Source organism: Aplysia californica, unplaced genomic scaffold, assembly GCF_000002075.1.
Source record: "Aplysia californica isolate F4 #8 unplaced genomic scaffold, AplCal3.0 scaffold00350, whole genome shotgun sequence".
In the NCBI taxonomy this organism is placed as follows: domain Eukaryota; kingdom Metazoa; phylum Mollusca; class Gastropoda; order Aplysiida; family Aplysiidae; genus Aplysia; species Aplysia californica.
The window spans coordinates 414,374-425,365 of record NW_004797620.1 but is presented as its reverse complement, the minus strand read 5'-3'; the positions used below and the strand labels follow the sequence as shown (position 1 = coordinate 425,365).

General features: G+C 40.3%; 1 protein-coding gene across 11 annotated transcripts in view; it reads right to left on the bottom strand.

Annotated features, from left to right (window-relative positions):
- Positions 1 to 10,992, bottom strand: part of LOC101850580 (gonadotropin-releasing hormone receptor) — a 211,014-nt gene that overhangs the window by 162,260 nt on the left and 37,762 nt on the right. For all 11 annotated transcript variants that reach the window (XM_035970962.1, XM_035970963.1, XM_035970955.1 and 8 more), the window contains one exon: positions 447 to 605. In XM_035970962.1, the coding sequence (XP_035826855.1) occupies positions 447 to 605 (159 nt within the window). The remainder of the gene's footprint in view (positions 1 to 446; positions 606 to 10,992) is intronic.

Sequence of the window (10,992 nt, the reverse complement as noted above, 5' to 3'; positions counted from 1 at the left end):
CTCACACAAACGACACATACATAGACATTAAAACACACATACACACATGCACACACTCTCACACGCACACACAAAACCACACACACACACACACACACACACACACACACACACATGCACGTTTGGAAGCGTCAATGAAATTTTGTTTCCCAAGATTCGTATAGAATCAAGAGCCTCTTGTGAACAAGATCGAGAACGAGAACAAGAACAGAACAGAACAAGAAAAACAACAACAACAACAACAACAACAACAACATCATCATCACCATCATCATCAACAACAACAACAACAACAACAACAAATAGGATCATTTTTACTGCTCCTACCCGTCTTTAGGCACCACATTTCACAATGAAATAACATTTAAAATGAGAGAAAAAATAGAGTGCTACAACAAATGAAAATAATCTGTTTTTTCACAGGGAAACTGCTGATGCTGACTCACCTGGGGTATACTGAACAAGGCACTGAATATCCACGCAAAGACGATCATGGTCCGAACTCGCTGGGCCGCGCCATTTCTTCTCATGGGATCAAGAATTGCGACACAGCGGTCAAGACTGATGGCCACAGTGATGTACGTTGACAAGTAGAGGGCGAACACCTGGGAGATGACGTCAGAGAGGAGAGTTAGTGCAAAAGTTGAAATTGTCTAAGACAGTCACCCGCCATTTTAAAAGAGAAGGGTGGCTTTTTAGACGGGGGGGGGGGGTGTCTTCTTACACAGTCTGATAGTAGTGTAAAATAAATGCAAAGGGAGATTGGGAAGTGACTGTTTGCACAGGTGGTTGTATTAAACAGGTGGACGTGATAGCAGGTTCATCTGTAAGTTCATGGGTTTTAATGCCTTTATCAACACTGTTAGGCTATTCAAGAAGCAGAGCTTCTAAATTTTACACCAGTCTCCGACAGCACTGAGCCAGAAAGATTGAGAGCCTTGAAAATTCCACGAAACGATCTGAATTCAAGAACGCTCAGTCTTGGTTTCGAACCAGGGCCACGCGCTCTGCAGTTTAGAAGGAAATGAACTGAACTAATGGAGCGCACCACGGAAGAGGGGAACATTTGATGTAAATGTTTTACAGCCTAATCGGTACAATTTAGACATGTTATGAGGCGAGCTATGACTCAGCTTATCACGACAAATCCAGACAGATAAAACATGCCAGCAATTGGAAACAATATTAAATATCTCCAAGAAAAAAACAAAAACAACCCAATCTTCTATCTAAGGCAGAATAGAATAGATATATCATGGGGTCAAGAATTGCAACACAGACATATCATTATTATTTCGAACACACTTTCTTCTTTATTCCCCGTACGTTACAGAAAATGCTTGATCGGCAATCTTTAACTTTTAAATTACAAAACACGTCTCCTCGTTCCAACGCATCGCTCTCGCCTCCTGTAACTCTGTCCGGCATAAGAGAGCTTTCCCCTCAAGGCCACACGTCACTGCTGTAACAAAAACGACAGTGATTTCCTTAACCTCTCTCAGAATCTCTTCATTATTTAAAGCCACCTCTTGGCTAATTTCGTTACTGTTTCTCGGCCGTGTCTGCTGTACCCCCCCCCCTCCCCCCTCCCCCTCCCCTCCCCCCCCTACCCCCACCCCTCCCCTCCCCACTCGTAAAACAACTGATGGAAATTGACGAAGAAAGCGTAACAGATTAATGTAAAATATTCAGAGGATCAAATTGCAAGTACACTGCTTTAAACTGGTTTCAATTTTAGACGGACTTCAATTTTGGGCTAGTTCCAATTTTCGACAGTTTCAATTTTCGCCTGGCTTCAATTTAAGGGATTAGGATGGCGTGGCATGAATAGTGTATAGAACTCGGGTACACTGGATGAGCAGGACTTGACTAAAATAGAAAGATTACTAGGGGATGAACTAATCAGTCTCCCCATCAATGTACTACTAGCGTCTAGGGTATAGCGGTCAGCAGGCGCCTCGTTGTTCTTTCAACAGACCCGAGTTCGTTTCCACAATGAGAACAATTTTTAAATCAAATACTAGTCTTTCTGCTTCAGTCTTGTGTCCCTCTCAGCCAAGGGTGGCCCTGACAGGCAGGGTCGAAGCCCGCTTACTAAATTATCTGAACAATGTTAAACACTTTCTTTAAAGAAAAACCAAATTACTGACTTAATGATGTAAAAGAGATACAATGGGATTTTTTCAATGACGTAAGTGATCCGATAAGTGGATATGGCATCATGGATTTATTTATGAGATTTTAGACAACAGAGCTAGATCTACATTAAAATTTGAAATTAAACAAAATATTTCTATCTTTTAAAAAATCTAGTTTGTGTGTATGTGTTTTTTTTCCCTCGTTATGAATTCTCTAACAGGTGGTGTAGATAGGGGATTAGATAGATGGAAATATGTTAGTTAAAACAAATGTCAACAGAGCTATATCTGCCCTCCATACCCCTCCCAAAATACACACTGACACAATAGTACACAAACACATACACACATATACACACGTACACACATACGTAGACACACCTACACACAAACAAACACACAAACAGACACACAAACACTGACGCATGCATACACGCACACACATGTACATACATACACACATAATCACACACAATCACACACATACACACAAATATACATACATACACAGCACACATACACACACACACACACACACACACACACACACACACACACACACATACACACACACATACATTCTCACACACGCTCACACACTCACAGACCCACACTCACGCACATCGTTTTTAGGTATCAATTAGTGACGGCGTCTGGTCAAGACAAATAAGATTGTTGTTCAAACTTGCTGTCTTGCTCCTCTCTTATATATATATATATATATATATTGAAGTAGTAAAAGACAGTTAAGAGGATTTCCCCCCCCCCCCCCTTAGATAAATTGGAAGCATTCTTAATAACTTTCTCTTCCCCGCTTGAAAAACGATCAATCAGCTAAGTCGTTGCTATATAAAGCAGAGGTCGACAAACCTCTATCAAAGCCGGTCGGATAACAGTAACAGAGAGAATAACGAGAGCGGACCGGAAAATTCGTTTGTTCAACACAATACACAGATAGCAAAATAAAGAGTATTGACAACAAATTTTGAGTTTGAGTTTGAGTAAAGAGAAGCACACTTGCATTATAACTGTAATATCATAGTACAGTGAAGAAGCAGCTCAGACATTCAGAAACAACTGCAGGCAACGGGAAACCACTGCTATAATCTCCCAAGAACAATCATGAGGAAATCAAATGATGAAGTCTACGTGGGACGCTCACTGTTAAAAACAATCAGGAAACGACAAATGCAGGTGTAGGACACCTGAATAGACATAAGGGTCTTGAACATCTAGCTCTCACTGGCAAAATTGAAGGCATGCGAGGCAGGGGTAGGCCCAGAGCAACCTACGTGGGGAACCTGAACAAGTGGGTGACAGGGAATGATCAGGGAAACGTGGCTTTTTTAAGAGCATCCGAGCTAAGGAATGAACGGAGAACCATGATCGTCGATGTCTGTCGCAGATATGGGACTAGATGATGCTGATTCATTCATTCATTAAATCGTTTATTTATTTATTTATTTATTTATTTATTTATTTAGTTTTATTTATTTCATATTCATTCTTTCATTCATTCATTCATTTATTTATTCCTTCCTTGATTCGTTTTTTCGTCAATTCATTTATTTGTTTGTTTGTTTCTTTTTGATTACTTGTTTGTTTATTTGTTTATTTGTTTATTTATTTATTTAAATAAGTATTTATTTATTTATTTTATTCATTTATTTTATGGAAGGGGGCTGGGGTCATAATGAACAAACAGTACACCCATCGATGTGTTATGTGAAGGCAGACATTTTGTTACAGTTTAAAAGACATCTTGGTGTAAACAAGGGCAAGGGTTAAACTTCGTTGTATTTCATTATCTGTTCTAAAACTGGAAGAGTGATGTGTTCCACAAATGCGTAGACATTTTTTTGCAGGTTGTCTCACTTTACTGACAGAAGTGTTGTGACTTTTAGAACTAGATTCTATCTAACGTGCGCAAAAGTATAACTCATTCTAGAACTGGTTCTCTAAGAAGTTCAACGACCGATTTGACTGTTACGCTATGACTTTCCAAATATCTCGGTCATTTGCAATCTGTTTCTATAACCAGTAGGTTCTGAGCAAGATGAGTCCTCGTAGTTAACATAAAAGTGTTAACGTTTTGTAGGCCAGATATGATGACATCGTAAAAAAGCTTTAGCGGACTTTGAAGGTAAACAACAATCATTAATTATTCTTTGTTTTGTAGCTGTTCAATACGTGGAAACATTACCCATTAAGACAAAAAGAACCCGAAAAGGTGGGCAAAAGGGTTTTTTCTCCGAAAAAAACAAAACAACTTCGAACAAATTTTCGTTTATTTATTCTGAAATTATTTATATATTTATTTACTTATTCAGTTATTTATCTATTTAATCTTGTACGGGTTCGTGTATTGAATAATTCATATGCGTGTATTGACTCATTCTGCTAGATCTGCATGGACTGAGACCAACCCACTCCTGCAGCTGTGAAGAAAAAAAGCATTTGAAGCTTCTAATAGAAGAAGTTATCAAGCACACAGTAAAACCAAGCAAACTGACGCAGATACACAGAGACCAGAACCACAGGAAATGTACAAACAATAGAGCGGATTCAATTATTGAAAAGATATGTCTCGTATCTGCAGCGCAATATCTTTTTCAGTTAGACTTTTGTTATCCTTTTAATATTACGCGATAGGGTTCAAATTCCGCTAAAATGTGAATACATCCGGCGGCTGTAGACTAAGCTGAGAAATTGTAGATACGATAAAACCATGATTGTCTCCTCTTGTAAAGTTGATATTTGAGATGTTTCCCGTTTCTTGATGCCTTTGTTGAATACTTGCAGAACACAAAAAGGTTCTGATTTAAGAAACAGGGGATCGTTTATCCTCCGTTGCTCAAGATGAATGACAAGGAGATTTCTTGGAGTTCAAGAAGCGATGTAGCCATTCCCAAGGAGAAAGCTGGTTTCTCATTATCAAAAAGAGAGCTTATATTTCCTATGGGAAAGCAGCGACTGTAGAGTTCGAATAGAAGAAAAGGCGTCGAAAAACAAGTTCCAGAAAGAAAAGAGAAGGTTCTAATCGCAGGCCGAGTCAATATTGTGTCATGACACCTTGGAATCAGGTGCTCGTCAATGTATTGGGTTTATGGAGTTATGGGCATCATCTTAAAGCTTGTCCATTTGTCTATTTTAAAGGGGAAAAAAGCCAGTCTATCTGGAATAGAAGTTGATATATTTGCGATTGAAGGGGGTAAGGGTCGCTTGTTTTCAGAACTAGAATTATCGAGAAAATGGTGGCCAACATTTTGTGACTTCCAAATCTATAGTCCTTGGAAACTTCAAATGTGCATTTTATGTGCCTTCAATTTCAGGAAAATCCATGAAGCAAGGTATTTTTAAATAGATCTAAAATGTCTTAAGCCAAGAAAATAAAATTTCTAATAAAATAGTCAAACAGGAAGGAAAATGCCTGTTTCTTCAATTTCATTGTTTTGACGAGCGCATGATTTCACCACGATGCCTCACATATTATAATCGAACAGCCTAAAAGTGAAAGTATCCAAACCCTGGAACCCTCAGGACCTCTCTATATGACCTTCTTGTGGAACTCCCAAAGTAAATCCTTGAAGTCCTGGAGGAAAAGTCCAGAGTCACTGTCATGAGACTACACTACACACGTCTCGTCACTTATTCCAACAGATAGAGAGAGAGGAAGGGTGAGACGGGGAGAGATAGATAGAGAGATATATAGAGAAAAGATGGGAAAGAAAAGGGAGAGGGAGAGAAAGAGAGAGGGGGTAGAGAGAGAGGGGGAAGAAGTGGAAGAGATAGATAGAGGGAAAGGCTGAGAAAGTGTGGGAGAAAGAAAAGGGTGAGATAGAAGGAGAGACAAAGAGGGAAGGGAGAGAACTGAGAGATAGAGGAGGTTGAGGTGGAGAGGAAAGAGAGAAGGAGAGAGAAAAAGAAAGAAAGAAAGACAGAGAGAGAGAGAATGAGAGAAAGAGAGAGAGAGAGAGAGAGAGAGAGAGAGAGAGAGAGAGAGAGAGAGAAAAGAAAGAGAGACAGAGAGAGAAAGACAGAGAAATCTAGAGGAAAAAAGAAATCAAACTTTTCCATGGGTCAATATGACTATTCAGCACAAGCTGTTGATTTAGATCTTTGAATTACACTGTCGACCCTCCACATCGTCCCTCAATAAATGTGTAGCACATTAGCTTGAATGCAGTATCCGTTTTCTTGCGCAAATATTTACAAAGAGTACAAAGAGCTCGAGATGTGGTACTATAATTAAGGCAAAAGGAAAGGAGGCATTTTACGTGGAGCTGTGGTGGAAGAAGAGCAGAGGTGTCGGATATTGCGTTCCGTGGAGAAATATTTCAAAACCGTGCAACATGACTGTCGAAAGGTTTATAGAGAGATTTCAACAGAAGGAAAGGAAGAAAACAAAATTTCAGTGTCTGAGTTGTGGTGCTAGCGTAGAATAGCAAGAATAAGCTGGACAACAAATAACATCTTAGCGATGAGGCATGCTAAATTCTCCACACAAGACAATTCATGAAATCAAAATTTTAAAAAATGGAATAAAAAAATTAAAAAGAAAAATACTATGCTTTGCTCATATTAATATGGAACTCTGACAGACCATTAAGAAGGAAACACAAGAAGACAAGAGGAGAGGCAGACGGAATACGGGGTGTCCAGTTAACTGATGGGATCGGCCGATCAGGCCGATCGCCCGACTCGATCGCCTAGAAAACAAACGTGTTTGTTTTCAGTTTCATGCGATCGAGTAGGGCGATCGGCCCGATCCAGCCGTAGTGGGCACCTTGTATAAGGGTGGACAGTTCAATATGAACCGACAACATAGAACAATGAACTGGTCTCTATGACGACAAACTGCCCTCAAGCTGCTAGCGACCGTAAGCAACAGGGGCGGAGAAAAGATGTTTTTCACCGTAACTTAAAACGTTTTAAAAATACTACTCGAAAAGATACATCAGGATTCTCATATCAAGATATCTCATGACTCACAGTGAAAGGAATTAATAGTTTTTCAATAAAGCTCTACGAAGTTGTGGTTGTTTGTTTTTATTTTGCATTGGACGCACTACTATAGTCGTCTGCCGAGTAGTCAAAAAACCAGACACGTGGTTTAGATACGGAAAAAGAAATGTTGCAATTCGACCCACACCGACGCAATTCACGTCATTATTTAAGGGGCGGGCTGTTTGTCTGGGACGAGACAGACGGTGTCGGATTTTCATGCTTTGAGGCATTCGATAAAATAAATATCATTGGCGGGCTCGATGGCAATGCAAAGAACCCAACCAGTATCATACCCCAGAGGTAAGAGAGTCGGTAATGAACACACAGAAAGAGAAAGATTGCGAGAGAGAGAGAGAGAGAGAGAGAGAGGGAAAGAGAGAGAGAAAGAGAGGGAGTAAGAAGAAAGAGAGAAAGAGAGTGGAGAAGACAGACAGACAGGCAGAAAGACAGACAGACAGACAGACAGACAGTTGGTAATAAACGCACATTATACAAAAAGAGAGAGTGAGACAGAGAGAGGCAGAGCGACAGACAGACAGACAGACAGACAGACAGACAGAGAGAGAGAGAGAGAGAGAGAGAGAGTAGGTTTGTGTATTTATATGTGTATATATGCGTGCGTACACGCACCCTTCTGTTAGTATTTTTTAAATAGTAAAATCCAGGTTACTTTTTGAAGAGATAAAGGATACTAGTGTAGGCCTTCTGCTTTCTGTTTTTGGCTTTCTCAAACGTTGGTAAATTTTTAACGACAGTATCGATTCCTCAACTGTTTGTTCTCGATCTCTTCAACTTTCGACTAAAATCCGCGAGTGCGATCCGAATCAACATCTTGAGCTAAATACCCATTTAGAATCAAAGAAGAGTTTTGCTTCGTTCCCTATTTACCTGTTTTTTTAACTCTCTCTCTCTCTCTCTCTCTCTCTCTCTCTCTCTCTCTCTCTCTCTCTCTCTCTCTCTCTCTCTCTCTCTCTGTGTTTATCCTCTTTCTTTCTCTTTCTCTTTTACTCGATCTCTTCTCTTTCATGATCCCTCTCGGTCTCTCCTTGTTTCTTTCTTTCTATCTTTCCCCTTTTATTTGATATGTTCTGTCTTTTTGCCTTCTCACTCTTCTCTTTCACTTTCTCTCTCTCTCTTCTTTTCTCTCTCTTTCCCCCTTTCACTCAGGTCCTTCTTGGTCTAATAACCTCCTCCTTCTGTTTGAGTGCCAAGTCTTAGAACCGACCTACCTTAGACAGACAAAACAGACAGACATATAAACATACGTACCATACACACACATACTTACAAATACACACACACACACACACACACACACACACACACACACACAAGTGCGCTCGTGCTCACGGACGTTCTTGAACACATACAAACTCACACGCACACACTCATACACAAACATACACACACACACACACATACACATACACATACACATACACAGACCCACACACAGATACACACAAACGGGCGTGCGCGCGCACACACACTCTCATAGTATTATACATAAATGCCCCCCATTTCCCATCTGGATTTGTCTTTTTCCAGTCACATATTGCTTAAACGCGTTTGCGAAATTGTGCCAAATTGTTCCGCAGGGGAATGAAGAAAATGATTAATACTCCCCACCTTTCTCACACAAAAATGAAAGCTTGTGAATATTTCCTAAGTGCCCAGCTTCAGAAGACGATAAAAAGTAGTTTAGAATTTACCTCGCTTCTGTAAAGACACAAATGAGGAATATTTAAAAAACACATGTGAAATGTGAGCGGGAAAATGTAAGAACCGAGTAAGATGAGAAAATAATGTCGGAGATATCATTTTTGTGGGGAACACGCGTGTAAGAAATAAGAAAAGCGCGTATTTCACAGGGCAACCACAGCAATGTCTCTAATCTCAAATAGAAGGGTTGGCGGTTTTTTCTGCTGACAAAGTCAATGGAAATCGAAAGTAGACCCTGTTTCTGGATACGGGGGATAGTTGAGTTTGGGAGTTCGCAACACATACTTAGGGTATATTCAACTAACTGGAATTGGCGTGTGATTATCTCTTTGAGCAAGCCGTGTCCGACCAGAAGACCATAGACCATCATGTGACACATTTTGAATTATCATACACAAAGTGACCCTATGCAGTTGCGAGCGCCGTAAAACCTCTACTAAAACAAAGCAGAAACGAGAATTAAAAAATTTCCCCACAGTGCACATTGTTATAATATGCCTTTTAAGTTTCAGATAAAGATGAAAGAAGCGAAAAATCTGTATGAATGGAGAAGTTGTGCGTTTATTTGTATAAAGCCCCCCAAACAGTGCGTTTTCAAGAGTTAATCGGTAGCCCGAAGACTTGTCCTCCTCAATGAGCTAAAAAGCTCACGGGTGATTGGGGGGGGGGGGGGGTGCTCTGATGTGGTCTGCTCCTTCTTTTCTATCAAACTCAAACATCTGTCGTCCTGATCTCTCCTCATTCTTCCTTTGTGTTTGTTACTCTCTTGTAACTCTTCTTACGTTGGCACTTACATGACCTTATTGAATTGCGATTGTCGCAAAACTCGCACTAAAGCTAAAACTGGGTTAAAGTCCATCTCCCATTCTTTCAAAACATATGTGAGGCATCGTGCTGAAATCAGGCGTTCGTCAAAATAATAAAATCAAAGAAATCGGCATTAAAATATATTTTTGGGGGCTGATGGGCATTTTTTTCCTCTGACTTTCTGGTTTTGACTCAACACCTTTTCTGTTCATTTAAAAACACATTTTTAGTTGAATTTACTGAAAAACATTGATTAAAGGCACAAAAAAGTAGATTTTCAGTTTTCAAGGACTCTTAGACTTTGGAAGTTACCAAACTTTGGTGGCCATTTTCTTGCTAATTTTACCTCTGAAACCAGGCTACCCTCACTTCCCTCAATCGCAAAAATTCAGCATAGAGGGATACATTTTTTTCCAAAAGGAAGGAAAATGGAGACGCTTTTAGATGGTATCAATAACCCCACAATAATAAGCTTAAAAATTGTCGAGAGTCTGATTCCACCACGCTGCGACATTGAAAGTATACTGATCTGTAATGCACACGCTCTCCGAGTGAGCGGTCTGAGTCGGTCGCTACGCTTGCGGCACATGTGAGACTTCTGTGGGAAAAGGTCGTAGTGTTCCTCTGGGGATAACATGTCAACAGAAACAAAACCTCCTAGCAACAAAAAAAAAAAAAGAATTTGATGCTTAAAGCAAAAACCTTTTCTCAGAACAACGCCTAAGAAAAAACAAATTTGGAACTCTATCAATTGTGTATTAGCCCCTCCCAACCACCACCCCCACCTCTCTTTCCTAATTAACTTCGATTCTCAACAACACCTAAAAGTACTCGGAACTCCATCGATCCCTCTCCGGTTTCGTTATTTGGTTAAGAGCCACACTTAAGAAAAAACTTGGAACACCATCCATTGTCTACGACCCCCCCCCCCTCCTCTCCCTCTTTTCCCCTCACTTCACAGTTCGGCTTTGAGCAATACCTAAATAAAACTTAGAAGTCTATCCTTTGTCAACAATCTCCCACCCTTTCCTCCTAATTTCACAAGAACTTTTAAAAAGTCTGGAACTCCTTCCATTGATTACAAACCCCCATCCCACTCCCCGCTTCCCCTTCCCAATTTCGCAGTTCGGTTTTGAGCAACACTAAGAACAAATCTGTCTGTAGTGGACTATGGCCTTGGTATGCTCACCCTATCCAAAACCCAACTACATCGCCTCGAAGTCATTCAAAATGAAGGAATGAGAACTGTTCTGGGATGCACCCGTGACACAGCAGCATCAGCGATGAGATATCTGCTGGACATGCCAACGTTAACCCA